General features: G+C 53.9%; 2 protein-coding genes across 2 annotated transcripts in view; one reads left to right on the top strand and one right to left on the bottom strand.

Annotated features, from left to right (window-relative positions):
• SHANK1 (SH3 and multiple ankyrin repeat domains 1) overlaps window positions 1-10,233 on the top strand; it is a 45,943-nt gene extending 35,710 nt beyond the window's left edge. The window contains exons 21-23 of the mRNA XM_055552883.1: window positions 1,924-2,020; window positions 4,348-7,471; window positions 9,516-10,233. Of these exons, the coding sequence (XP_055408858.1) occupies window positions 1,924-2,020; window positions 4,348-7,471; window positions 9,516-10,233 (3,939 nt within the window). The remainder of the gene's footprint in view (window positions 1-1,923; window positions 2,021-4,347; window positions 7,472-9,515) is intronic.
• A 2,586-nt stretch (window positions 10,234-12,819) lies between these two features.
• Window positions 12,820-24,374, bottom strand: C17H19orf81 (chromosome 17 C19orf81 homolog). Its single transcript, XM_055553012.1, has 5 exons — window positions 23,931-24,374; window positions 15,789-15,861; window positions 15,565-15,685; window positions 14,321-14,460; window positions 12,820-13,145 (listed from the first exon to the last, which is right to left on the bottom strand). The coding sequence occupies exons 1-5, from the start codon at window positions 24,160-24,162 to the stop codon at window positions 12,950-12,952; spliced, it is 762 nt and encodes a 253-aa protein (XP_055408987.1). The 5' UTR covers window positions 24,163-24,374; the 3' UTR covers window positions 12,820-12,949.
• Window positions 24,375-27,829: the final 3,455 nt, after the last annotated feature.

Genomic DNA, 27,829 nt, shown 5'->3' with positions numbered 1-27,829 from the left:
ATGAGACTTTCCAGAAATAGCACACAACACTTCCACTTATGCATTTGGGCCTGCCTTAGTCCCATGACCACACCTAGTTGCAAGGGAGGTTGGAAAATACAGTCTCTTAATTAAGTGCCAAAGAAGATCAGGCTGTTCTTACCGAGTAGAATGGGTATTGGGTAGGCCACATGCCGAGGAAGACAGACAACAAACAAGTAAGCAAATAATTATAATAACTCTAACCTGAATGTTATCCAGGCTGAACTGTATTCAAGTCTCCTTCCTATCTGAAAAGAAATGAAAACATTTCTCATCTAGAATTATCATAAGCCCTTGACCCTGTACCCATAGCGCCAGGGATAATGTCTGGTGCCTTCAGGGAGCCAACATTCTAGCTGGGGAGACAGTAAACAAGCAAACCAGATCATTTCAGATGGAGAGAAGTGCCTTGAAGAAGACAGGACAGGGAAATGCAGTAGGCTGTGACTGGAAGGGATGTTTGAGCAGAAGAGGTAAAGATGGAAAAGAATCTGTGATGATTAGGAGGAAACCATTGTAGAGAGAAGATCCAGGACTTGTAAGTGTCCTAAACAGGGATGGACCTTGGGGCATCAGAGGAGCAAGAAAACGTGGGCATGGTGGGACCAGAGCGGGAGATGCAAGGTGCAAGATGCAAGATGCAAGGGCTAGATCATACATAGTGTCTTAGTTTGGGTTTCCTAGAATCAGAGTCTGAGATACGGATGCTCAAGAAAATGATTTCTTAAGGGGGAACCTGTAAGGGCGTGGGGGAGACAGGATGAGCTGCAGAGGTCAGCAAGCCTGATGACTGAATTTCCCCTTCAGCCTGAACTCTCACAGAGCTCTGGAGTGTGAACGACAGGATGGAGTTAATCCCACCTTAGACGTTCATGTCAGTGGGCTGCGGGCTGCTGCTCCCAGAAGTGGGGACACCTAACTGCTGGGGCACATCAGCTCCTTTGGGGGAGGGTGATTCTTCAGAACAAGGGGCCGCCAAGTGCTGCAGGCAGGTGACACTGCAGCTGGGTGCGGGCACAGCATCCTGGCCAAGAAGGTAACCTGGTGAGCACAGGCAGTGCCTGCTGCAGGGGGATTTGAAGATCAGACTCGGGAATTCGGATCCCCTCTGAACTGATGTGAGATGTTGTAGTAGGATTTTAAGCAGGGCAATAGCATGATCTGAATTTCTTTTAGAAATATCCCTCACGTTTTCTTTTTTTTTTTTTTTTAAGATTGATTGATTTTTATTTATTTGTGCTGGGTCTTTGTTGCTGCATGGGCTTTTCTCTAGTTGCGGTACACAGACTTCTCACTGCGGTGGCTTCTCTTGTAGCGCAGTACCAACTCTAGAGTGCCCTGGCTTCAGCTGTGGTGCACAGGCTCAGTCATTCCAGCTCTTGGGCTCGGTTGCTCCACAACATGTGGTGTCTTCCCAGATCAGGGATCGGACCCGTGTCCCTTGCATTATAAGACAGATCCTTAACCACTGGACCACCAGGGAAGCCTTCCTCTGACTCTTGTGTGAAGAGTAGATTAGAAAGGGGGTCAGGACAGGGGTGGCAGCCAGGAGCCAAGGAAGAGGCTATTGCAGCCATCCTTGCAAGTGATAACTTGGACCTGAGCAGTGACAACATGAGTGGAGAAAAAGTGCCCAGATTAGTGATCGGTTGGAAGCAGAGCAGACTCAGTTGATAATCTGCCTCCCCCCCCCCCGCTTTCTTCTTCCCCACTGCTGCCATCAGGATTCAGAAATCTCTCTTCCCCAGAATTCCCTTCCATTTCCTTCATGCCCCTCTCCCTTCCTGCAGAGGCTGGAGAAGGGAAGGAGGATGGCCGTGGGGGGAATCCATGGATTTCCATGACCTGACTGATCTTCCCCTGCTCTCTTTTCTCTCCCCTCCTCTGACTGCCAACCCCAAGTCGAGCTTTGATCCCCACCACCGCTCCCAGCCAAGTTATGAACGTCCTTCCTACCTGCCTCCTGGACCCGGGCTCATGCTCCGACAAAAATCTATTGGTATGTCACCTGCAGGGAGGGCGTAAGGGATGCCGGAGGGGAAAGGGGAGGCTGGGAGGGTGATGGTTTATGGGGAAAACAAGGGAGCCTGGGGATGTTCTTTTCTCCTTCCATATGTGACAATGAAGTTGGGCAAAGAGTTCAGGCTTTGTTGCTGAGCAAACCTGGATTTGAATCCTGGTTCTTGTCCATCCCAGCTGTGTGATCAGGGGCAGGTGGCTTCACTTCTCTGGGCCTGGGGCTCTGCATCTAGAAAATGGAGGCATCACTGCCCCTGCCTGGATGCAGTAAGTCAAAGCTCCCACCACAGACTCTGGTTCATTCTCTCATACCTGACTCCATTTATTTATTTATTCATTCTACAGATGTTTATTGAGCACTACCATATGCCAGGCTAGACTACTGGGGATTTGTCAGGAAACAAAGCAGCCTAAAGGGTCCTGCCCTCGTTGAAATTACCTTCTAGCAGGGGAAGACAGACAACAGATTATAAGGATGAGAAATAAGAAAATGATATAGTATGTTAATTGTGGTGAGTGCTATGGGGGGGGGGAAAGAGTAGAATGAGAGAGGTCAGGCATGCTGGGGGGCAGGTTTGAACTGAAACTTGGAGATGAGCGGGGAGCCGTGGAGATGTCTGGAGATAAGGCATTCCATGGAGCAGGTACAGTCGGTGCAAAGGTCCTGAGGCAGGTGTGGGGGACTGAGCTGCCATGTGCTGAGAGAGCAGCTTGGGGAGATCACAGGAGAGATCAGGAGCTCAGTTTAGGGTCTGCTGAGCTTGAGATGCCAATGAGACATCCAAAAGGATGCAACATTTGGATACATGAGCCCAGAGCTCAGGGGCAAAGATGGGGTCCAAGACAAGCGTGGGAGTCTTCAGCAGGGAAGTAGTGAATGAAGTGGTGGCACTGGTTGAGATAGTCAAGGGAGAGAGAGAAGTCAGAGGTGAAGAGAGAGTCAAGGACTGAGCCCTGGCAGTTGATCAGTAGGCAAAAGATTTCACTCCTCCGGTTTTCTCCAAGTTGGCTTGCTGCTTGAATCTAGCTTTTCCCCAACTTCGGTGTCCACAGTCCACCCGTTTCGTTTGCCTAGTAACAGCTACCCTTACATCCACCTGACATTGCTTACCTATAAATTGGCTCCCTCTTTTAAAATATTAACCTCATCCTGAGCTCCATCTGTGAAATCACAGATTTGATGTGCTAATTACATTTCTTCTCTGCCTATACAAGAAATCTAGAACTATGCATATAAACAAGGTATCTCTTCCTGGCTCAAGCCAGTTTTGCTCACCGCAAGAGACGCCTGGTGGTGGTGGTGGTGGTTTAGTCACTAGGTAATGTCCGACTCTTGTGACCCCATGGACTGTAGCTAGCCAGGCTCTTCTGCCCATGGGATTCTCCAGGCAAGAATACTGGGGTTGCCATTTCCTTCTTCAAAAAGACCCCTGCTGCTGCTGCTGAGTCACTTCAGTCGTGTCCGACTCTGTGTGACCCCATAGACGGCAGCCCACCAGGCTCCCCCATCCCTGGGATTCTCCAGGCAAGAACATGGAGTGGGTTGCCATTTCCTTCTCCAATGCATGAAAGTGAAAAGTGAAAGTGAAGTCGCTCAGTCGTGCCCGACCCTCAGCGACCCCATGGACTGCAGCCTTCCAGGCTCCTCCGTCCATGGGATTTCCCAGGCAAGAGTACTGGAGTGGGGTGCCATTGCCTTCTCTTATCCTATATTATACCTTTGGACGACTTAGAAAAGGCGCCCCCTCCTGGCCTGGGGAGGAAGTACATCTGAATTTCGCCCCACCTCTCTTGCTCCCTCTGCTGTTTGCTGTTGTGCAGTGCACAACCTGAATTACTGTATCGAGAGGATTTGCATTTACCACAGCTGGGGAAGGAAGCTCTGGACTAATGTTCCTCTTTAACACCTACTGGGTGAAGGCCATGGCACCCCACTCCAGTACCCTTGCCTGGAAAATCCCAAGGACAAAGGAGTCTGGTAGGCTGCGGTCCATGGGGTCGCTAAGAGTCAGACACGACTGAGCGACTTCACTTTCACTTCACTTTCGTGCACTGGAGAAGGAAATGGCAACCCACTCCAGTGTTCTTGCCTGGAGAATCCCGGGGACGGGGGAGCCTGGTAGGCTGCCGTCTATGGGGTCGCACAGAGTCGGACACGACTGCAGCGACTTAGCAGCAGCAGCAGCAGCAGGGTGTCACCATCAGCATCATCATGGGTGCTGCTGTTGTAATACTGTAGCTCCATAGGGTTAGGGGAGACCACCCCTCCCACCCCGCCCTGCTCCTGGATCCTCTGTGTCTTCCCAGGGGCTGCAGAGGACGATAGACCCTACCTAGCACCCCCAGCCATGAAGTTCAGCCGCAGCCTGTCTGTGCCTGGTTCGGAGGACATCCCCCCGCCGCCCACCACGTCCCCACCAGAGCCCCCCTACAGCACGCCTCCAGCCCCGTCCTCCTCTGGGCGCCTCACTCCTTCTCCCCGGGGTGGGCCCTTCAACCCCAGCTCAGGTGGCACCCACCCGGCCTCGTCCCCGGCGTCCTTCGATGGGCCTGCTCCCCCTGACACCCGGATAGGGAGCCGAGAGAAGAGCCTGTATCACAGCGGGCCCCTGCCCCCACCCCACCACCACCCGCCCCACCACCACCACCACCACGCCCCGCCCCCCCAGCCCCACCACCACCATGCCCACCCGCCTCACCCCCCGGAGATGGAGACTGGCGGCTCCCCCGACGACCCCCCACCCCGCCTGGCTCTGGGGCCCCAGCCCAGCCTACGAGGCTGGCGGGGCGGCGGGCCCAGCCCGACCCCAGGTGCCCTGTCCCCGTCGCACCACGGCAGCGGGGGCGGCGCGGGCGGCCCCTCCCAGGCTCCCGCGCTGCGCTACTTCCAGCTGCCTCCGCGGGCGGCCAGCGCAGCCATGTATGTGCCCGCCCGTTCCGGCCGCGGGCGCAAGGGCCCGCTGGTCAAGCAGACCAAAGTCGTCGAAGGCGAGCCCCAGAAGGGCGGCGGCCTCCCGCCTGCCCCCTCGCCCACGTCTCCGGCGTCCCCGCAGCCGCCGCCGCCTCCGCCGCCGGCCGCGGCCGCCCCGTCGGAAAAGAACTCCATCCCCATCCCCACCATCATCATCAAGGCGCCGTCCACCAGTAGCAGCGGCCGCAGCAGCCAGGGGAGCAGCACCGAGGCGGAGCCCCCGAGCCAGCCCGAGGCCGCGGGCGGCGGCGGCGGCGGCTCTTCCGCGCCCAGCCCCGCCCCGGCCGTGTCGCCCGTGCCGCCGCCCCCCTCGCCTGTGCCCACCCCTGCCTCGCCCAGCGGCCCGGCCACCCTGGATTTCACCAGCCAGTTCGGAGCGGCCCTGGTGGGGGCGGCTCGGAGGGAAGGGGGCTGGCAGAACGAAGCCCGCCGGCGGTCCACGCTCTTCCTCTCCACCGACGCGGGGGACGAGGACGGCGGCGACAGCTCGCTGGGCCCAGGGGCGCCTCCGGGCCCCCGGCTGCGCCACTCCAAGTCCATCGACGAAGGCATGTTTTCGGCCGAGCCCTACCTCCGGCTGGAGTCGGCGGGCGCCGGCAGCGGCAGCGGCTACGCGGGCTACGCGGCCGGCGGCCGAGCCTACGGGGGCAGCAGCGCCTTCACCAGCTTCCTGCCACCGCGACCCCTGGTCCACCCGCTGACCGGCAAGGCCCTGGACCCGGCCTCCCCACTCGGGCTGGCCCTGGCCGCCCGGGAGCGGGCGCTGAAGGAGTCCTCGGAGGGCGGTGGGCCCCCCCAGCCCCCTCCAAGGCCCCCATCGCCCCGCTACGAGGCCCCGCCACCCACCCCGCACCACCACTCGCCCCACGCCCACCACGAGCCAGTGCTGCGCCTCTGGGGAGCCTCGCCCCCGGACCCGGCCCGCCGGGAGCTGGGGTACCGGGCAGGGCTGGGCAGCCAGGAGAAGTCCCTTCCGGCCAGCCCACCGGCGGCCCGACGCTCCTTGCTGCACCGCCTGCCTCCCACAGCTCCCGGGGTCGGGCCCCTCCTGCTGCAGCTGGGGCCCGAGCCCCCCGCCCCGCACCCCGGGATAAGCAAGCCCTGGCGATCCGGCGCCCCCCCGGAGGAGCCCGAGCGGCTGCCCCTCCACGTGCGGTTCCTGGAGAACTGCCAGCCCCGGGCCGGCGGGGCGGGTGGAAGGGGGCCCCCCTCGGAGGACGGGCCGGGGGTCCCGCCGCCCAGCCCGCGCCGCTCTGTGCCGCCCTCGCCGACCTCCCCGAGGGGCAGTGAAGAGAACGGGCTCCCCCTGCTGGTTCTGCCGCCGCCCGCCCCCTCGGTGGACGTGGAAGACGGAGAATTCCTCTTTGTGGAACCGCTGCCCCCGCCCCTCGAGTTTTCCAACAGCTTCGAGAAGCCGGAGTCGCCTCTCACGCCGGGGCCTCCCCACCCGCTGCCGGACCCACCCATCCCGACCACCCCATTGCCCCCTGTGCCGCCCCCGGCCGTGGCCGCCGCCCCTCCCACCCTGGACTCGACCGCATCCAGCCTGACTTCCTATGACAGCGAGGTGGCAACGCTGACCCAGGGGGCCCCCGCGGCTCCTGGGGACCCCCCTCCGCCAGGCCCTCCCGCCCCAGCCGCTCCGGCTCCCCCAGCCCCCCAGCCTGGCCCAGACCCTCCCCCGGGCACGGATTCTGGTATTGAGGAGGTGGACAGTCGGAGCAGCAGCGACCACCCCCTGGAGACCATCAGCAGCGCCTCCACGCTGAGCAGCCTGTCGGCTGAAGGCGGGGGCGGCGCAGGGGGCGGAACTGGCGGCGTTGGAGGCAGTGGTGGCGCCAGCGTGGCGGGTGGACCAGAGCTCCTGGATACCTACGTGGCCTACTTGGATGGCCAGGCCTTCGGGGGCAGCGGCACTCCTGGCCCCCCATACCCCCCGCAGCTCATGACTCCCTCTAAGCTCCGGGGCCGGGCGCTCGGGGCCGGCGGAGGCCTGCGGCCGGGCCCCGGTGGGGGACTCCGAGACCCTATCACTCCCACCAGCCCCACTGTCTCGGTGACGGGGGCGGGAACCGATGGGCTGCTGGCCCTGAGCGGCTGTCCGGGATCCTCGACGGCAGGTGTGGCTGGCGGCCCCGTGGCTGTAGAGCCGGAAGGTCCGCCAGTGCCCTTGCCGTCGGCCTCCTCCCTCCCTCGAAAGCTGCTGCCCTGGGAGGAGGGCCCGGGCCCGCCGCCGCCCCCTCTGCCGGGGCCCTTAGCCCAACCTCAGGCCTCAGCCTTGGCCACTGTAAAAGCCAGCATCATCAGTGAACTCAGCTCCAAGCTTCAGCAGTTTGGGGGCTCCTCGGCAGCTGGTGGCGCTCTGCCCTGGGCCCGGGGAGGCAGCGGGGGAAGCGGGGACAGCCACCACGGGGGAGCCAGCTACGTCCCCGAGCGGACTTCCTCCCTGCAGCGGCAGAGGTGAGCAGGGTGCGGGGCTGGCGGTTGGCAGTGGAAGCCAGAGGGCTGATGCTGTGGGTACCTGAGTCCACCTCCACATCAACCCTGTCCCTTTAGGCGGTAGAAAGAAAACAGAAACCAGGCTGGCTTGGAGAAGTTTGCCCTTAGAGAAGCATGCTTTCCCAGGCACTCGAAATTTCCCTTTATCTCAGTAGCTTCTGTGATCTCCTCCCATCACCATGACAACCCACATTCCATGATGAACAAAAAGAGTGATGAACAGAGGAGATTGGAGCACAACTTGCCGATGTCCGTTTCCTTGGTGGGTTGTCAGTTCTGACAACCCCTGAAATCTTCGAGTCCCTTTGAGCCCAGTGTTGTTTCAAGACAAGAGGCTTTAGGGCATGGTGGTTACAAGCATGGTTTTGGAGCTAGGTTTTTGTGTTTTTTTTTGGAGGGGGGGGGCTGCTTCCAGCCCCGCACTTGCTAACTGGGTGACCTTCAGCAAAGGAATCTACTTCTCTGTAGAAGGAGGCAGGCATAGAACTCACCTAAAAGGGTTTTTGAGGCCAACTGTACCATGAGATGGAGGAGGGGAGGGGGTCTCTTAAAAGGCCATCAAGTATAGATGGAGGAAGTTTTCCAAAGCAGCTAGCTAGTTGGAATCAGCTCAAAGTTCAAGGCCTTCTAATCTAAGGGAAAGTATAGTCACATTCCTGACTCAGACACACAGTGTCCGGAGGTTTTTTAACCCTCTTGTCCTTCTTCAGAGCTTACTTTAATTCTGCTCAAGGGCTTGATATCCTTACAGTGATATTCTAAGGTAGTTTTTAAGGTCTTTGAGATCTTGAGGCATCTCACTGATGACAGAGGAAAGGATGCTTAGTTTAGTTGACCTGTCCACCAATGATTGACTTGCCATCTGTTCTGTTACCGGGCGCCCTTCAGGGCTGCTGCTGCTGCTAAGTCACTTCAGTCGTGTCCGACTCTGTGCGACCCCATAGACGGCAGCCCACCAGGCTCCCCCGTCCCTGGGATTCTCCAGGCAAGAACACTGGAGTGGGTTGCCATTTCCTTCTCCACCCTTCAGGGGGAGAGGGAGGGAATCCCACAATGGACAAAACAAGCAACGCATATCCCTTATAGAGCTCACAGCCTGATAAGCAGAGGTGGAGGTCAGACAGGAAACAAAGTCATTGCCATCATCCTAGGGAAAAAATACAACAATGGGATGGTTTGGGAGAGGTGTCTCAAATAAAAGGCAAGCTGAACAGAGAGTGGAGGAGGGAAGGGAGCGAACTGTGTGGCTCCTCAAGGGACAAGAGCACTAAGCTGAGGGAACCGTTCAAAGGCCCTGAGGCAGGGACTGTTGTGGAGGGAGCTAAAGGGATGAGGGGAACCCTTTTCTCCCCTCGTTTCTTCTCTCTTTCATCGCCCTCTCATCTCTCTCTCTCTCTCTGTCCCCTGTCCCCTTCCATCTCTCTCCCCTGAATGCTCCGCTTCTTTTTTTTGTTCCTCTCTCACCGTCTCCCTGTCTTCCACTCTGCTGTGACTTGGCCATACCCCGAAAGGCAGTATAGGGTAGTGGTTAAGAGCTCAGACTTTGGTGCCATATAACTGGGCTCTGCCACTTCCTGGCTGTGTGTCCTTAGGCAGGTTACTTAACCTCTCTGTGCTGCTGATAATAATAGTAACCTGCATCAGGGCTGTCACGGGGATTCCATTGAGATGCAATCTGTAAAAGCACTTAGAACAATGCCTGGCACACGTGAGCATCAGTAAGTGGTGGCGATTATTATTATTATCACTTAATGTCTCTTTTTCTTTCATCTCTCTCGACTGTCGCCCTCCCTGTCCTCTTACTTTTCTCTCCCTTCATTTTCTGTCCTGACATCCATCTTACCCCCTCGCTCGCCCCTTCCATCTCTTCCCATCTCTCTACCCACCGCCCTGTCTCTCTTCCTCTCTCCCTATATCTTGACCTCTGCCTCTTTCTCGCCCCGCCCTTGCCCCCGACCCCACCCTTCTCTTCCACCCCCACCCCCGCCCCCGTATCACATTCCAGACTCTCTGAAGACTCCCAGTCCTCGCTCCTCTCCAAACCCGTGAGCAGCCTGTTTCAGAACTGGTCCAAACCACCTCTGCCGCCACTTCCCACGGGAACCGCGGTGTCCCCTTCAGCCGCTGCAGCCCCGGGGGCCACCTCCCCATCGGCTTCCTCCTCCTCCACGTCCGCCCGCCACCTCCAGGGCGTGGAGTTCGAGATGCGCCCACCTTTGCTCCGCCGGGCCCCCAGCCCCTCATTGCTGCCCGCCTCGGAGCACAAGGTCAGCCCTGCGCCCCGGCCCTCGTCCCTACCCATCCTGCCTTCCGGACCCCTCTACCCGGGCCTCTTTGACATCCGAGGCTCCCCCACCGGAGGGGCAGGAGGCTCGGCCGACCCCTTCGCCCCCGTCTTTGTACCTCCGCACCCCGGGATGTCCGGGGGTCTCGGCGGGGCCTTGTCAGGGGCCTCCCGCTCCCTCTCACCGACCCGCCTGCTTTCCCTGCCCCCGGACAAGCCATTCGGCGCTAAACCTCTGGGCTTCTGGACCAAGTTCGATGTGGCTGACTGGCTAGAGTGGCTGGGCTTGGCCGAACACCGGGCCCGGTTCCTGGACCACGAGATCGATGGCTCCCACCTTCCCGCCTTGACCAAGGAGGACTACGTCGATTTGGGGGTGACCAGGGTGGGACACCGCATGAACATCGACCGGGCTCTCAAGTTTTTCCTGGAGAGGTGATGGCTGGCCTGGACGGACCAGCCCGTCCACAGAACCCTTGAGCCTACTGGCCTCTTGACCTCTGACCGCCCCCCCCCCAACCTAACAGTCCTTCTCTCCCCGGGCCAGGGACTCTGCTAGAACTTCGCCCTGACCCTTGTCTCCCAAGGCCGGAAGTCACCAGGTGGCCTGATCCCGGCCAGACATTTGCACCTCACAGGAGGGGGCAGCTGACACAAGACTGTGTGTGTGTGTGAAGGGGTGGGGGGAGCGGAGGGGCGCTGGAGGAAATCACAGTCGGGGGAATGGAGAAGGAGGGAAGGGTCGATTCTGGGGAGCGGGGGACAGACAGAGCCATAGAGGGTCAGCCCTGAGCCTGACCGGTTGGGGGTCGTACCCCAGGCCGCAGAGGAAGGGGACGCCCTCAGATTCCACCATCTGCCGCCCCTCTAACCACCCTTCCCCCCATCTCCAGGCCCCTGGCTCTCCCCACCCTCCCTTCTCCCCAGCACACACAGCAGCCCCCGCCCCCCCAGGCTCTTGCACGCTCCTTTGCACGCCTGCTCACCTCTCTCCCCTTCCTGGGCTACAATTTTGCACAAATGCTCCCTCTGGCTGTCTTGAGCGCTCCGCCTTGGCTTCCTCCGCCTGCCTTTGCTTCCGGCTCACGCTCCGCTTCCCTGGCACACCACGGCGTCTGTCTCCCCACGCTCCACAGCCCCCTGGTCTCAGACTCTTCCCACGGGCGCCCTCCCCTCCCCCACCCCTCTCTCCTGAAGAATCTCTGGGCCCTTGCTGCAGACACACTTGGGACACCCTTTCCCTCGCCCTCTCTCAAACCGTGCGCCTCCCCCTAGACTCGCGCCTTCGTTCTCCTGAAGCACCCTCTCCTCTTAATCCTGCACCCCCACATTCTCACTCTACCCACCCCTCCGTCTCACAGTGACACTCCCACGCCACCCCCTTGCCCCTCCCCCCTCCCCCACTGTTGCTTGTACCCTCGCCTCCCAGGAACCGTATCTTCTCCTCTTTGCCAGGCCCTCTACTCCCTCGCCCCGTCGTTTCCCAGATCCTTGTCCGTCTCCACTGTCAACTCTTTGATGAAGCTTCTTGCACGCTCGCTCTTGCACACGCATCCTCCCCAGCACTTCCCCTGCTCTCTTGAAGCTGTCTTTTCGTCCTTAACTAGGCTCTTGCACCCCGCAGCCCTGCCTTGCACGCTCATGCTTGAATTTCTGGTTGTTCTTGGGTAACTTTTTCCATCTCTCTTGGAGAACTCTGCAGCCTCTTTCCTTTTGCACACTCATCTCATTCCACACGCTCTTGGGACTGTATTATTGTTTCTTTTCCTGGCAGTTTCTTTTTTTTCCTGCCCCCAAAGATCAGCTCTTATGATCATTTGCACTCTGCCTATTCTCTTCGCTCTGTACACTTTTTCTGGCAAGAGAAGATCCTGTGCACTCTCAGTTATTGCCCACTTTGCTTCCTCGCTTCCTCCTCTCCCTGCCCCAGTCTTTGCCCTCTCAGCTCCTCCCTCCTCCGACTTCCGGTCCATCCATTTTGCACGACGACACCGCCTCCCCCCCATCTCCTGAACTTTCCGTCTCTCCCAGAAACTCCTCCCTCCAGCATGGCTGTTCCTTCCTGCACGCTTCCCTGTCCCTCTATTCCTAGGGCTTGGAAATTCTAAGCCACCCCCTTCCCCTGGAAAGCCCCCTCCCCTACTGTGGGCAAAAAGGGGAGGGCATCGCCCCTGATCCCCACCATGTTCAGCTGCCAAAGAAGGGAGCTCCCCCTCCTTCCCCCAAGCCCATTCCCCCTCTGCTGCCCCCTACCCCCGAGGGGGGGGCGCTCCGTCCTTGGGGGGAGGGTGCTTGCAACCCTCCCCCCTTACCACGTCAGGGATCTGCGGGGAACCTTGTGGGAGGGTCGTGGGAGGGGGGAGGGGTGGCGAGGAGGGGGGCGGAGGTCGCGCTGGGCCCCTACCCGCCCCCTCCCCCTTGTCGGATGCCCCCCGTCCGCAGGGGGCCTGCGCGGCGCTCGTCTATCAAGGGCTTGTTCATTCTGGATGGGTGCCGCGGGGTTGGGGAGGGTGTGGGGGGTGGGGAGGGGGGTAGGAGAGGTTGGGCTGGGGAGGGGGAAGGTACTGGATGGGGGGCAGCGCGGGGTGGAGAGAAGCGACAAAGCAAAAAGAGGAACAATAACAAAAGAAAATACAAAAAAAAAAAAAACTAGAACACACAAAAAAAAAATTTAAGAAAAAAAAAAACCTGAAATAAAGCCCGAGAATTGTCTTCCAAGGGTGGGTAGGAGGAGGAAGAGGAGGGGGGCTGATGAGGACGTCTGATTCTCGCTGGGACAGGGATCGCACGCGTTCAAATCCACGGCGCCCGGGTCTTCCCTCTCACGAGCCTCGGAATTCACCCCTCAAGGGATTGCGACCCAGGCGTCCATTCGCAGGGACTAGGGGAAGACAAGGGAGGCGGAATTATATCATGGGGGTTCGTCCCTACCCCCCATCACCACCCTCCCCCTGACTCCCCACCAAGATTTTGCAGAGAGAAATGGCTTTTGTACCAGGTCATTCTTTATAATTAAACTCACAGTATCCACCCCCTCGAGCCGACCCCGCCTCCTTCCTGGGGAGGCAACTCCCCTTTTCCTCTGAGGTTCCCGGTGGGTATCCCGAGCCAGAGGGGCGGTGCGCAAGCGCAGCCGGGGCCCGCCCCCCTAAATGTCAGTCTTCCTCGGTCGGCTCCGCCCCCAGAGCCTCGAGCATGCGCCGTCGGACCAGGGAACGGCGCAGGTGCAGGCGGTAATCGCTCAGGAGCAGTTCGTCGTGGCGCACGAGAGGATGCAGGTTCCCACGGAGTCGAAGCCCCGAGCGCAGCAGGCGCGATCGAGTCTGGAAGTCCGTGACCATGATGAGCCACCTGCGAGGGGACAAGGCCGGGGTAGGGGGGGAGCGGGGCGGAGACGGAGGGGGAATCGCTAGCGGCCCCAGCCCCGCCCCTGGTTGCTGGAGAGTCCTTGCCTGATCCCTGAGTTCGTTTACCGACTCGTCCCTCAACCCGTCGCTGCGTGCCTAAACTCACCAGGCCTGCACTCTCGTCGGGGTCAATCTGTTCTTCGACCCTCAGGGGGGTCAGTCTAGGCTCTGTCTTCCCTGAGCCTGGTTCTGTCGAGGCTCCATATTTCTACACCGCCACTGCACTGGCCGCCTCGCCCCTTCAGTGCTGCTCTCAGGCCTGGTCCCACCCGCCACCAGACAGTCTAGACCCACGGGATCACTCTGACCCCGCCCTGCAAGGTGCTCGGGCTCATAGCTGCTGTCTCGTATTCCGACCCCACTCCTCGGTCTTGCGCATCCCCGTCACCACCTGGGTCACTGAAAGTCTGGCTCCTCTCTCCAGATCCCGCCTTCTTTTCCGATCTCACCTGGCCCTGCTCCCCCACCGCACCCACTCTCGGCTTCTCCCCTTCTAGGCTCCCGGTGGGTGCATACAAAGTCGTTTCAGTCGTGACCGACTCTGCTCCCTTATGGACCGTAGCCCATCCGGTTCCTCTAGCCCGGCAGGCTCCTCTGTCCATGAGATTCTCCAGGCAAGAATACTGGAGTGCGTTGCCATGCCCTCCTTCAAAGGACCTTCCCCACCCAGGGATGGAACCCGTGTCTCTTACTTCTCCTGCATTGGCAGGCGGGTTCTTTACCGCTAGCGCCGCCTTTCAGCCAGGTAGGGGTCCTTCTAGCTACCACAACCTTCTCTGGGCGCTCCTGGCCCCGCCCCCTCACTATCTGTCCCCTCCCTGCCCCGCCCCTTGATGCGCTTCCTGTTGGCCCGCACCTCCTGGCCACGCCCACCCAAGGTCTCCGCCCCGCCCCGCCTCTCTCAGCCCTCACTCCCGGCCCCGCCCCCTCACTGTCTGTCCCTTCCCCACCCCGCCCCTCACTGCGCTTCCTATTGGCCCACACCTTCCGTTAGCTCCCGGCCACGCCCACCCAAAGCCCCCGCCCCGCCTCTCTCCGCCCTCACTCCTGGCTCCGCCCTCTCATCGTGTTCACGGCGGGCCTATCACTTCAGGCCCTTCACCCGCACCAAGGACTCACCGGTCCTGGCGTCCAGCAGTCCCACAGATGACGTTCATGTTCTCAAAGCGGATGCTGCTCACGCGCCCACTCTCCATGGCCCCGGGGAACTCGGCTTCCAGGGCCTCCAGCACCTCCACGTGGGTAAGGTCCTCTTCAGGCTGGGGATGTCGGGGACGCCCGAGTTAAGTTCAGGTGCAAAAGTCCCCACCCTAGACCCCACCTGCAGAGCCTGCCAGAGCGAGGAGGATAGGAATCTTTCAGGTAGAAAAGCATCTGCTGCCATTCTAGGTCATTCTCAGAAAAACAAAATCAATCCTCACCAAGCCGATTTGCCAAAAGTCAATGAACAGTCGGCTGAATGATTCACCAGTTGGCCAACTTTGCCTATCTATTGAAAACTTTTCCAGCAACCTGCGTTGGATGGTGAGGTTTTGGCAGCCCTTGAAGATTTCCGCAAGGATTTAAGCTGTACATTTTTCCTTTTATAGTCATATTAGCATTTTAAGGACTGTTACTTTGTCAATAAATAAGGATCGTAGGGGAGGGTTTGACATCTTGTCAATCTATTTAACATTCAGAAAACACATTGATCACTAACCACGTTTCAGTCTCAGATTACCGTGTGGAGGGTGATACCATATGTCATATATAAAATTGCCAAGAAGCTACAATGAAATCAAGAAATTGGTCACCTCCAGGAAAGCAAGCCTTGGGTGTATATGTTGAGCAGCAGAGGTGGGGATGGGGTTGTTTCATGTTCCAAGACCCAAAGAAGAGAAGCAATGGAGTGTGGATTGGCCTTGTCAACAAGAACGGTGATCCCTACGTCAGGGTAAAGTGACACAGATCAGCTGAGGGAACACTCCAAGGCTTGTGCCTGGCAAGCCTCATTTAATTCTCAAATTAAAGGGTGAGACCTTAATAGCTACCTCTGCTGAAGCAGGAATTGGCCACAGAAACCATACATGGCATAACCACTTCGCTGAATCTGTCAAACACCTAAGCTTTTTAAAATGAGTTTTTGCACTATCTGTCCATTTTACAGATTTTCCTAGTAGACAGGTTAGCAGGATTCCCCCTGTCCTCTGTCTCCCTTCTCTCCGCCTCTCTCAACGATGGCCCCTTTGACAAATTCACAATTTATTTTCAGCCACTTATCCTGGCGCCAGGCCCTCAGCTGCTAAGCTGCGGAGCTTGGATTCAAGTCCTGTCCACCGCCCCAGCAGGGATCTGGGGTAACGGGCTTGGGGAGGGCCACTCACCGAGGTCTCCATGCACAGACAAAGCGGCTGAGCGGCAGGCGGCATGGGAAACTTCCGGATGCACGGGAGCTCTCGGTCCAGCGCCTCGTATTCTGCAATAACCTGACGCAGATACTGTTTCCTGGGAAAACAGCCAGCGGACAGGGACCTCCCAAGGTCAGAGGTCAATGCCCTCGTGCTTAGAGAAGCTGAGGTCAGAAATCACGGGGCCAAGGACCACTCACGAGGATTTGACAGGTCTGCCCAGGCTCCGCGCCTGCATCTCCTCTGGGGTCTCTCGGTCCACAAGGAGCGCTCCTGGGGATGGAAAACCCAAGTACATCGGTTGCCCTGAGCACTCCTCACACCTTATTCTGCTTAAATGGCATCACCAAGTGACTGGCCATGCCACTCCCAGGATAGCTCCTCTGCCAGTTATTTGGCTGTTGTGTCTCAGCCCGATTCCACCTGCCCCACCCAGTTGTGGGATACCCCAGAGCTGGGACTCGCTACTAACCCCATTTCCATTCCGACTTTTGGGGTCCCCTTAGACTCTGCCTAAAGGGGGCGCAAGAGGGAGACTGCAAGGCAGGAGGAAAAGGAAGGGACCTGCCCCTTTCTGCTTCCTGTTCCAGTCATCCCAGCCTGGCTCCTTCACCGCAGCAGTATTTGAATCCGGTCTGTGGTTTCTCCAACACCCTCAGAACTGCCCTCCTGATTGGAGCTTGATAACAGCTCTCAAATCTGAGCTCTTCTCCACAACCCCTTTGTCAGCTAATTGGTCTCTCTTATGGCCACCTGCTGGTTGTCCCACAAAATCCATTTCGTCTTCCTCTTTGTGACCCTATGGACTATAGCCCACCAGGCTCCTCTGCCCACGGAATTCTCCAGGCAAGAATACTGGAGTGGGTTGCCAGGCTTTCCACCAGGGGATCTTCGCAACCAAGGAATCAAACCCACATCTCGCATCTCCTGCATTGGCAGCCAGGTTCTTTACCACTAGTGCCACCTGGGAAGCCCCAAGTCTTCTCTAGCAACATTTTACTCAGTCATTGATGTGTTACCATCTCCTCTATTCCAATTCAGTAGACTGTGTGGTGTACTGGTAAGTGTTTTCTCTCTCTCAGCGGGCACCAGTTTTCATGGTGTGGGTACTCCCACCCTGACTAATGTTATGGCACCCATGGTTTTAACAGGGCTTCCCTTGTGGCTCAACTGGAAAAGAATCTTCCTGCAATGCGGGAGACATGGGTTCGATCCCTGGGTTGGGAAGATCCCTGGAGAAGGGAAAGGCTACCTACTCCAGTATTCTGGCCTAGAGAATTTCATAGACTGTATAGTCCCTGGGACCACGAAGAGTCAGACATCACTGAGCTACTTTCACTCATTCACTCGTGGTTTTAACAACCAGCTTGCAAACTTCCCCACTCAGATCTCGTGAGCTGGGACAGGCTGTCTCCAGCACACAGCTAGGTCCCAGCTCTACTCCTGGCGGTCTTTAGCGTCAGGCTGTCAAGACAGCTCAGCTTGTACCACAGTAAGCCCCCCTCTCTGGTCCTGTTCCTCCCACCTCCCATCTGTTTTAGCAGGGCAACTGGGGTGATCTTTTCCTCTCAGAGGCTCACAAATTTCCAGAGGTTTTCTCTTGCCTTCAGGATAAAGTCCTCCCCTGCTATGGGGACTCATTCCTCAATGTGTGGTCTGGGGGAGCCTCTCAGGGTCCCCTCCAGACCTACGGGATGAGAATCTGCATTTTAAACAGATCCCCTCTGAGAACCATCTGCCCTGCATCACGTATGGTCCCTCTGCTGAGCTCTCTGTGTTTCTGTCTGGCCATCCTGGCCTCCCTTCCATCCTTCCAATGTAGTAATCTCTTCAAGTCTGTCCACTTAACAATAACTACATGTTTACAGTCCCTTTTGCAAAGCCAAACACCTTTTAAAGTTCTTTCCATTGAATCTTCACAACAACTTCTGAGGTAGTGTAGTTTAGCACTAAACTAGAGATGATGTATCAGTTCAGTTCAGTTCAGTCGCTCAGTCATGTCCAACTCTCTGCGACCCCATGGACTGCAGCACGCCAGTCTTCCCTGTCCATCATCAACTCCCAGAGCTTGCTCAAACTCATGTCCATAGAGTCAGTAAAGATGCCATCTAAGCATCTCATCCTGTCGTCCCCTTCTCCTCCTGCCTTCAATCATTCCCAGCATCAGGGTCTTTTCAAATGAGTCAGTTCTTCACATCAGGATGTATAATGAACCCAAATGTTCCAATACCTAGCTTCAATCAATATCAATATTTTGCCAATCTTGTTTCATCTAGGCACTTCCCCACCACACAGAGAAGCACAGAGAAGTTAAGTGATTTTCCCAAGGTCACACAGCCCAAGCGATAGAATCATGATAAAAATCGAGCCATCTGGATCCAGAACATGTTCTCAATCCCCCAGTCTGCTGCCTCTCATCCCACTATTGTCTACACAACAGCTTCCTAACTTCTCAACCTCTCTGTCTCTCTCCTTCATTCATCCCATCAGAATAGCATTTTTTGCTACTGTTTCTTGGTTTGTTTTATAATTATTTGTTTATTTTGAGCTGTGCTGGCTCTTCATTGCTATATGGGTTTTTCTCTAGTTGCAGAGAGCACGGGCTACTTCCTAGTTGTGGTGCGCAGGCTTCTCACTGCAGTGGCTTTTCTTGTTGTGGAGCATGGGCTCTAGGCATGCAGCCTTCAATAGTTGCAGCACACAGCCTCAGTAGTTGTGGCCCACAGGCTTAGTTGTCCCAGGGCATGTGGGATCTTCCCATGGGATCTCCCATGGGGAGCGAACCCATGACCCTTGCATTGGAAGGTGGATTCTTTACCATTGAGCCACTAGGGAAGCTTCAGAATACCATTTTGAAATGTAGATCTGACCACATCACCACCTCCACTTTCCTCAAAACCCGCCCAGGACTTCTCATTGTCTTTGGGATAAATTAAGACCAAGACCACATAGGACCAGACCCTGCTGATGTCTCAAGCCTGATCAGACACCATCGACCTCCTCACTTGCTGCATTCCAGAAACATCACCTTTCTGGGACTTAACTCTCCATGCCCCACTCCTGCCACAGGACCTTAACACATGCTGTAAATCCACGTGGTGCTCTCTTCCCCCTCACTTAGCTCATCACATCTCCTTGAGCATGTGAAGAGTTCCTGCCTTGAATGCATAACACCATGTATTGGCTGGCATCACAGCTGCATTTTTACATTTATTTCTATGAGTCTCTAATTATAATGTGAACAACATGAGGTCAGGGGCTTGTCTTCTGCTCTTGGCATCTAGCAAACCAGGCACCTAGTTGTAAGAATTTATTGGATAAAGACTGAAGGGATATAATCATCAAATGCAATATATTGTCTTTGTTTGGATCTTAATTAAAACAAACCAACTGTAAAAAATGAAAGTTTTTAATAATTCAGTTCTGTCGCTCAGTCGTGTCCGACTCTTTGCGACCCCATGAATCGCAGCACGCCAGGCCTCCCTGTCCATCACCAACTCCCAGAGTTCACTCAAACTCACGTCCATCGAGTCAGTGATGCCATCCAGCCATCTCATCCTCTGTCGTCCCCTTCTCCTCTTGCCCCTAATCCCTCCCAGCATCAGAGTCTTTTCCAATGAGTCAACTCTTTTCATGAGGTGGCCAAAGTACTGGAGTTTCAGCTTTAGCATCATTCCTTCCAAAGAAATCCCAGGGCTGATCTCCTTCAGAATGGACTGGTTAGATCTCCTTGCAGTCCAAGGGACTCTCAAGAGTCTTCTTCAACACCACAGTTCAAAAGCATCAATTCTTCGGCTCTCAGCTTTCTTCACAGTCCAACTCTCACATCCATACATGACCACTGGAAAAACCATAGCCTTGATTAGATGGACCTTTGTTGGCAAAGTAATATCTCTGCTTTTCAATATGCTATCAAAATTGGTCATAACTTTTCTTCCAAGGAGTAAGCGTCTTTTAATGGCTGCAGTCATCATCTGCAGTGATTTTGGAGCCCAAAAAAATAAAGTCTGACACTGTTTCCACTGTTTCCCCATCTATTTCCCATAAAGTGATGGGACCAGATGCCATGATCTTCATTTTCTGAATGTTGAGTTTTAAGCCAACGTTTTCACTCTCCTCTTTCACCTTCATCAAGAGGCTTTTGAGTTCCTCTTCACTTTCTGCCATAAGGGTGGTGTCATCTGCCTATCTGAGGTTATTGATATTTCTCCCAGTAATCTTGATTCCAGCTTGTGCTTCTTCCAGCCCAGTGTTTCTCATGATGTACTCTGCATATAAGTTAAATAAGCAGGGTGACAGTATACAGCCTTGACGTACTCCTTTTCCTATTTGGAACCAGTCTGTTGTTCCATGTCCAGTTCTAACTGTTGCTTCCTGATCTGACCTTTAATAATTAGGGAAATTCAAATATATACTAGATGAGATGATATTCAAGAAAAAAATTATGAATTTTTGCTGGTTGTAATTAATGGCATGGTAGGTCTGTTTTCTAAAACTTGTTTTAAAACAAATTTGTCCTATAGAATGTCCCCCAAAAAAGTGTGTGTGTGGGTGCCTAGGTGCAACAAGATTAGCAAAATATTGATAGTTATTGAAGTTAGGTATTGGAATGTGTGGATTTATTAAACATTTTCTCTATTTTTGTGAATGTTTGAATTTTTCGATAGTAGAGAAAAATCTTTTAAATTCCTATCACAGATAGAAATAAAATTATATGCCCTGGAAAAGTGTGTGAAATGACTTGGAAAATGATTCTAGCAACATCAAAGTGATATGTTTAAAATGTGAATAAAACTGTTTCTTATGAAATGTGGCATTAGAAATAAAGATTCCTAAATTACAACCATGATTTTAATATATTTGTTTCAATGTATATGCATAACTTAATAGAGGTATACATTTATAAATGAGTACTTATTGATAAGTGAGTAAACATAATACATTCAAACATCAACAGACACCTCCAAGGCCTCCTGTGTGCTCTGAAGGATGATGCAGACCAAGAGATTAATGAGACCTCCACCCTGCCCTCCAAGAGCTTTTGGTCTGGTGGGGAAAGCAGTCACTGTAAAGTGCAGTACTTGCTACAGTGGCGGTGTCACAAGGTGGACAGTCTGGGCACAATCAAGGAAGGCTCCTTGGAGGAGGTGATGTCTTCCATGAGACTTAAGGGATACAAGAGGAGTCTGCCAAATAAAGAAATGGCAGAGACCCTCCTCATTAAAAAAAAAAAGAAGAAAGAAAGAAATTGCCAAGAAAGGGATATTTTATGCAGAGGCATCACAGGGTGTGTGGGTGGAGGACTAAGGTCTTTAAGCAAAAGAGAATATTCCCAGAATTCTCTTCAGGCCCAAAGCTAAGGAGTACTTATTGCAACTGTAGGTTATTAATTATTTGTGAGATAACATGTGTCATGTCTGCCTTCCTTGCATGAGAACAGGCTGGATCATTTCATTCACTACTACAGGCAAACCACTTGGGACCCACAGGCTTTCTAATGGCCTAAGCCAAAATTTGCAACCTGACAAGCTAAAAATGTTACTGGCTCCAAAATACCACAAAGAAAATAGAAAAACTGAAATGAACAAATATTGATCTACAAAATGGGCCAACTGGTCAACTCAATGCCACTCAAATTTTTCTGGAGCTATACATAAAGTTTTGATGCTTTTGAACTGTTGGAGTTCTATTGGTGTTGGAGAAGATTCTTGAGAGTCCATTGAACTGCAAGGAGATCCAACCAATCAGTCCTAAAGGAAATTAGTCCTGAATTATTCATTGGAAGGACTGATGCTGAAGCTGAAGCTCCAATACTTTAGCCACTTGAGTGGCTAAATAACTGACTCTTTGGAAAAGACCCTTATACTGGGAAAGATTGAAGGCAGGAGGAGAAAGTGATGATAGAGGATGAGATAGTTGGATGGCATTACCGACTGACTAAACATGAATTTGAGCAAACTCTAGGCTATCGTGAAGGTCAGGGAAGCCTGGTGTGCTGCAGTCCATGGGGTGGCAAAGAGTCGGACATGACTGAAGCAAACTAGCACAGCAGGGAGAAAATGCTTGAGAGTCCCTTGGACTGCAAAGAGATCAAACCAAGTCAATCCTAAAGGAAATCATCCCTGAATATTCATTGGAAGGACTGATGCTAAAGCTGATACTCCAATACTTTGGCCACCTGATGCAAAGAACTAACCCCTTTGAAAGGCCCTGATGCTAGGAAAGATTGAAGGCAGGGGGAGAAGGGGATGACAGAGGATGAGATGGTTGAATGTCATCACCAACTCGATGAACATGAGTTTGCGAAAGCTCTGGGAGTTGCTGATGGACAGGGAAGCCTGGCATGCTGCAGTCCATGGGGTCACAAAGAGTCAGACATGACTGAGTGACTGAACTGAATTGATACATAAAGTATACTTAGCAGGTGGGTGCCTCAGTCTAGGTTAGAGATGATGTGGGGTGGGGGGGTCTCCAAACAAAAGAGGTTTTCAAAGGCACTAACAGAGACTGGAGGACAGAGAAACTGTCCATTTTGCCACTAGAGCATTTACTGTGCCTAGCCTAGAACCTGGCACAGAGTAGGTGCTTACAGCCAGCACCCAGAAGGGAGACCCTGTCAATGATTTCCATCCTTATCCCTCACTTGAGGAGTGTCCATTCCCCACCCGTGGGAGAGATGGGGAGGGAACCAGGTGAGGCTCACCAATCCCCAGGATCCTCAGAAATATCTCATCCAGTGTAAACCAATGCCTTCGACCCCTACTGCTCATCATAATTACCTGGCAAGCAGTCAAAAACTATAGATGCTAGGGCCCCATTCCTAGATATCCTGGTTAATTGGAATCTGAAGTAGGATTAGATATAAATTCTTTAAAAACTTGTCCCACCTGATGCATAGACCCATTGACTAAAATAATCATAATAATTTCATTCTTTTTGCCAGGCATTGAGACAAAAGTGAGTGGGGGCTTAGTGCCGGCCAATGAGATGTGAGGAGAGATTATATAGAATTCTTAAGATTAAAACCTTTGGAAGTGATGCCTGGAACTTTGGCAGCCATTTGGTGACCATGAGGTATGCAAGCTAGTGTGAAAAAGAAATATATCCCAGACTAAAAAGCAGGGAAACAGAAATCAGCTTCTCAATAACATTCACTGAGCTGCTGATCCACCCAAACACAAACCCTGCTCCATCTATAGGCTTCTTTTACAGTGAGATAATGTCTTTCCTATTCTTTATACTGGGCTTTCCACATGGCTCAGTGGTAAAGAATCAGCCTGCCAAGCAGGAGACGTGGGCTTGATCCCTGGGCTGGGAAAATCCCCTGGAGAAGGAAATGGTAACCCACTCCAGTATCCTTGCCTGGGAAATCCCACGGATAGAGGAGGCTGGTGGGCTACAGTTCATGGGGTCACAAAGAGCCAGACACAACTTAGCAACTGAACAAGAATTCTTTATACTGCCTTAAGTCCAATTCTGTATTACCTGCTAGCCAAATGAATTGTCACCAAGATATTACTTTAGAAATGTTCAGTGAGAAAATGAATGAATGAATGAGCTGTGCTAAAGTAGAGCGGAAATAGGCAGCCCTGGAAGATGAGCCTGACAACTGGCGCAGGCTACACAGGGCCTCAAACACTGGATTGAGGGGCTGGTGCCCTATCCTGGGAGTGATGGGGAACATGGAAGAGCTGCGACTAAGGGAGAAAAAGGGTTAGTGTTGGGTGTCAGAAAAGTTTTCTCTGGAGCTACGTAGGGGATGGGCGGAAGGGAAGAAACTGGAGGCCAGGGAGTTAAGTGGAGAAAGGGTCCATTGGAAGAGGACAAGCCCTGACCTGGGTATGTGGGGACGGGACAGAGAGAATGAGAACGAAGACAGGGTTAGGGACTGATGGCAGTGGTAGGGAACCGGAATCGGCGGAACAATGCCTGGGGTCTGGATTGGGTTGGTCGTAGGGTTACTCAAAGATGGGAAGCAGGGAGAAGGAGTAGCTTCGGGAGAAGATACTAAGTCCGGTGGTGGAGACAAAAACTGTGTGAGGGACCAGGGCAAGGAGTCTCTAGGGGCTCACGGCCTCCAGAAGACTTGTTAAGGCCCCAGAGACTCATGGGAAATGTAGTTCCGGGTCCAGACCATTGGCCAGGGAACTGCAAAGGCTCAAGGGAAATGGCGGTTTGCGGTTTTAAAGGGTACTGCCTAGTGGACACAAGATGTTAAGGGTAGCTCTCTCTTTGGAAGGCCAGTAACTCACTCACGGCCACGCCGCAAGGCAGGCTGTGACACAATGCTCGGATGAAGGCCCTCCACCCCCACGCTTGCGTACAAACGCACAGAGAGTTACCTGCGTCCCTGTGCATGCTGGGGTTGCCCATGGCGGAGGAGCACAGGGGCTCCACCTCCTGTTGCATCCTGGGAAGGCGGGTGAGGGTTGTCTCAGGAGGACGGGGAGAAGCGCTCTGACTGGGCCACCCGCCCCAGCTCTGTCTCCCCGCTGCTTCCTCCCTCTTGTTCTTGAACCCCCGGGGGAAAAATGTGGACGGCTGCGTCCACATAGGCATCTGGTTTCCTTTCATCTCTGGGACCCGCTGTGTGTCCCAGTTCCTTCTTTCCCAGCTTCCTTTTTCTTCCTCAACGTCTCCCGGTCTCCTCGAGCCTCTTTCCCCACTCCTGTCACTCGCACTGTCTTCTTCATCTGCTCCCCACGTCTCTGTCCCCCTCCCTTCCTCCCTCTTTCCCCATTTCTTTATCCTGACTTCTCCCTGTCGCTCTCCCCATCTCTCCTCTACTCTTTCCCTCATTTTCTCTGCCCTCTTTCTCCCCACATCTCTCCCCTTCCCTTGTTCCATCTCCCTAGTCTCCTCCATCAGTTTCCCCAACATCGCCCCATCCCCCCATCCCTCTCTGTCTTCATTGTTTTCTGGCTCTCTCTAACCCTATCACCCCTTCTCTGTCTCCCTACCTCTCTCCCCATCTCTCCCAGTCTCCTTTTTCCCTCTTTCCCCATCTCTCTTCTCTCATAGCTGCCTCTGTCAGGCCCCTTGTCCTCCCCCCCCTCTGTCATCCCTTTTCTGTTCCCACTTGCCCTCCGCTCATCCCTGTTTCACGCAGGAACTGCTTAGATACAGGCGAGATTCAAACAGAAACTTGGTTCTATATAGGGGAGGGAAAGGTGAGCAGGGGGCCTGGTTGCCATGGTACCTCCAGTGGATGGGGGAGGGGCTGGGAGTGAAGGAGTTTAGCCACAGAGGTGCCCACAGGGCATCTCTTCTTTGTGTCTGCCGAGCTCTCAGCAGGGGAGAGAAGCCCAGACTTTTCCCCTTATTTTGTCTTTCTCAGTCTGTCTCTGCTTCTTTCCACTTCAACTGGTCGTTGCCTTAACTGTCGGTTATTCCTGCTTGATAAGCATTGGTTCTCTGCTTTTTAGCAGTAGCACCTCGATTTTCTGAGTCACTAATATTTGTGGTGTTGGAGAAGACTCTTTAGAGTCACTTGGGCCGCAAGGAGATCAAACCAGCCAATCCTAAAGGAAATAAGTCCTGAATATTCGTTGGGAGGACTGATGCTGAGGCTGAAACTCCAATACTTTGGCCACCTGATTCGAAGGACTGACTCATTTGAAAAGACCCTGATGCTGAGAAAGATTGAAGGCAGGAGTGTTGTAGCCACGCGTTCCGGGAAACAAACTCATGCAGAAAGACGATGCCGATAGTGAAGTGCACTTTATTACACCGGCGGGCCCAACGCAGAGTCTCCTCTTAGCCAAGGCCCCAACCAGTTTTTGTGAAAACCTTATATACCCTAAGTGTAAGTGCCCAAACCCACCTCCCCAAATTCCCTGAAACTAGTCTGAACAAAGGAAGAGAAAGATACAATCAAAGTTAACCCGTGATTCATATGCCTTAAGCCTAGGTAGTTAACAGTGGACAATTATCAATAGGCCTGTGGTCATACCCCAATAAGCATAATAGAATTTATGATTCTATTTGGTTACACAGATAATTAGGGTATTCTTTTAGGCAATGGAGAGTCTAGGTATGAGCCCTGGGGTTCTTCCATCCAGGAGGTCTGGTTTTCCAGTTGGTATGTTGTTTCCATAGATACTGGGCACATAGCTCAAAGTCCACAGTCCGACCCAAGATGGAGTCCTGCTTTCAAGATAGAGCCTGTTCTGTCTGTTTCCTCCTACAAGAGGAGAGGGGGACGACAGAGGATGAGATGTTTTGATGGCATCACCAACTCTATGGACATGAGTTTGAGTAAGCTCCAGGAGTTGGTGATGGACAGGGAAGCCTGGCATGCTGCAGTCCATGGAGGCGCAAAGAGTTGGACACGACTGAGGGACTGATGCCTGGAAAATCCCAAGGACGGGGGAGCCTGGTGGGCTGCCATCTATGGGGTCGCACAGAGTCGGACACGACTGAACTGACTTACAGCAGCAGCAGCAGCAGAGGGACTGAACTAAACTGAGCCTGAAAAGCAATCTAGGATAGTCAACCTTGGACTTTTGCTAGATCCATTATACAACAGGGTCTTTCTTTTTCCAGTGAGGTTAAGAGGCTGGCTGAAGCCTACGTTTGAGCTGCTGGGGACCATCACATTGCCATATGGGGGGAGAGCTTGCCTGAATGCAAAGACAACAGGAGGAAAGCAGAAACCAAAGATACAAACAGTCAGATTCCTGATGATGTTTGAGGCACCTAGATCTAGCTGTGCCTGAAGCCATCACTCACTCAATTAATTCCGTGTTATTGCTTAGGTTATTTGAGTTTCTGTTATTGGTAATTACAACAGTCCAGACTTCAGTGGACTCATTTCCAGACCCAGTTCCTTTGCAGCCCAGACTCCTTCTCAGCATCCTTATGTCTTTTTCTCTCCCATCAGACTGTCCTTTACTTCCAGTTGCCAAGTTCATCCCTATAGGAGAGGACACATTTTTCATTCTAATGGCCACAGGCACACCCAGCCTGCACAGCCCATCAGTCTCCAAACTCTATCCCTTCTGCTTCCTGATTCTGCTCTTTCTTCTCTTCATTCCCATAGCCCAATACCCACTCTGGTTTCAAGGTCCTTTCCTGCCTGGACCCTCTCCCTGCAGACTCCTTCTTGCCCTCACATCCTCCAGTCTCTTCCCCACAAGGTTTCTAGAGGGGTCTTTTGGCACTCAGAGCTGGCCCTTCCCCTGTACTCAGCCCTCCCATGGCTTCTCAGCACCTTGGACAACGTTTCAGTCAGGCTTTTGACAGATACATGATCTCTGGTCCCAGCTTCCTCTCTCACCTTGTACCTTCAGAACACTCTTCAGCCACCTTTTACTAATTACTTTATTTCATTAATCCCTCACCTCTGTCTCCACTCTCCACATGCTGCCTTTTCCTGGTGCCCAAATGCCCTCATCCTTTCAAAAGAAGCTCAAGTGCCCCCTCCTCCAGGAAGCCTTCTCTGACTCCTCCTATCAGTTGTGTTTTCTGTCTCCTCTCTGTGCACATTCTTTATCTGCTTCCCCACCGCCACCCACCCACCCCAGGCCTCTGAACACGGTGCACTCTGCCTGTCTTGCTTGGGGATTTGGGTCTTTTTATGCCTTCCACTCCAAACCATCCTTGACTCCTCTCTGGTTCTCCTGCATCAGGAAAGTGTGGAACGTGACTGTTGAATGAATGAATGAGTGACGATTCCCCTCTATTACTGTGACCTGCACTCAGCAACCCCCAAGCTCACTGACCTCTCCCTGTTGGTCCACATGACGTAACAGAATGAAGAAGTGAGTATGGACTCTGGAGTCAAACAGACTAGCATCAAATGCCATGTCCAGGCTGTGCAACCCTGGGCAAATGTCTTCTCCTCTTAGAGCCTTTGTTTCCTCCTCTCTTGCTAATAATGCTGCCTTGAAGGGCTAAGCAAGATACAGCAAAGCCCCCACATGTGAGCCAGATACAAAAGAGACACTCAGTTGAAGGTTGCTCCCTTTTCCAGTTCTTATCTCAGCCTCAGGCTTTAGCTGCCTCTTCTGGGGCTCTCTCTTTCTTCTCTCTTTGGATGTCTCTCTCTCTGCGTCTCTGGGTGTCTGTCTCTCTCTTCTTCCCTCTGGCATCTGGGTCTCTTAAATTCCCATCTCTCCATGTCTTCATTTTTCTCTGTGATTTGTTCTTCTTTTCTCCCTAGCTGTCTGTCTCTGGAACCCTGCCTCATTCATCTCTCTGTGTGCCTGAATTTGAATTGCTCTGTCACGTGTCTCTGACT

The sequence above is a fragment of the Bubalus kerabau genome, chromosome 17 (genome assembly GCF_029407905.1).
Source record: "Bubalus kerabau isolate K-KA32 ecotype Philippines breed swamp buffalo chromosome 17, PCC_UOA_SB_1v2, whole genome shotgun sequence".
In the NCBI taxonomy this organism is placed as follows: Eukaryota; Metazoa; Chordata; class Mammalia; order Artiodactyla; family Bovidae; genus Bubalus; species Bubalus kerabau.
Note: the sequence above shows the minus strand (reverse complement) of the source record. Positions and strands in the feature narration are given on the sequence as shown.

What these genes read in the sequence shown, in the direction of transcription:
- C17H19orf81 (XM_055553012.1), bottom strand. Translation starts at nt 24,162, where the DNA reads ATGAAAGGAAACCAGATGCCTATGTGGACGCAGCCGTCCACATTTTTC. An exon ending in CAGCATGCACAGGGACGCAG is followed by an intron (nt 15,862 to 23,930) that starts GTAACTCTCTGT and finishes TTCCATCCCCAG; the next exon opens with GAGCGCTCCTTGTGGACCGA. An exon ending in GGCAGACCTGTCAAATCCTC is followed by an intron (nt 15,686 to 15,788) that starts GTGAGTGGTCCT and finishes CTGTTTTCCCAG; the next exon opens with GAAACAGTATCTGCGTCAGG.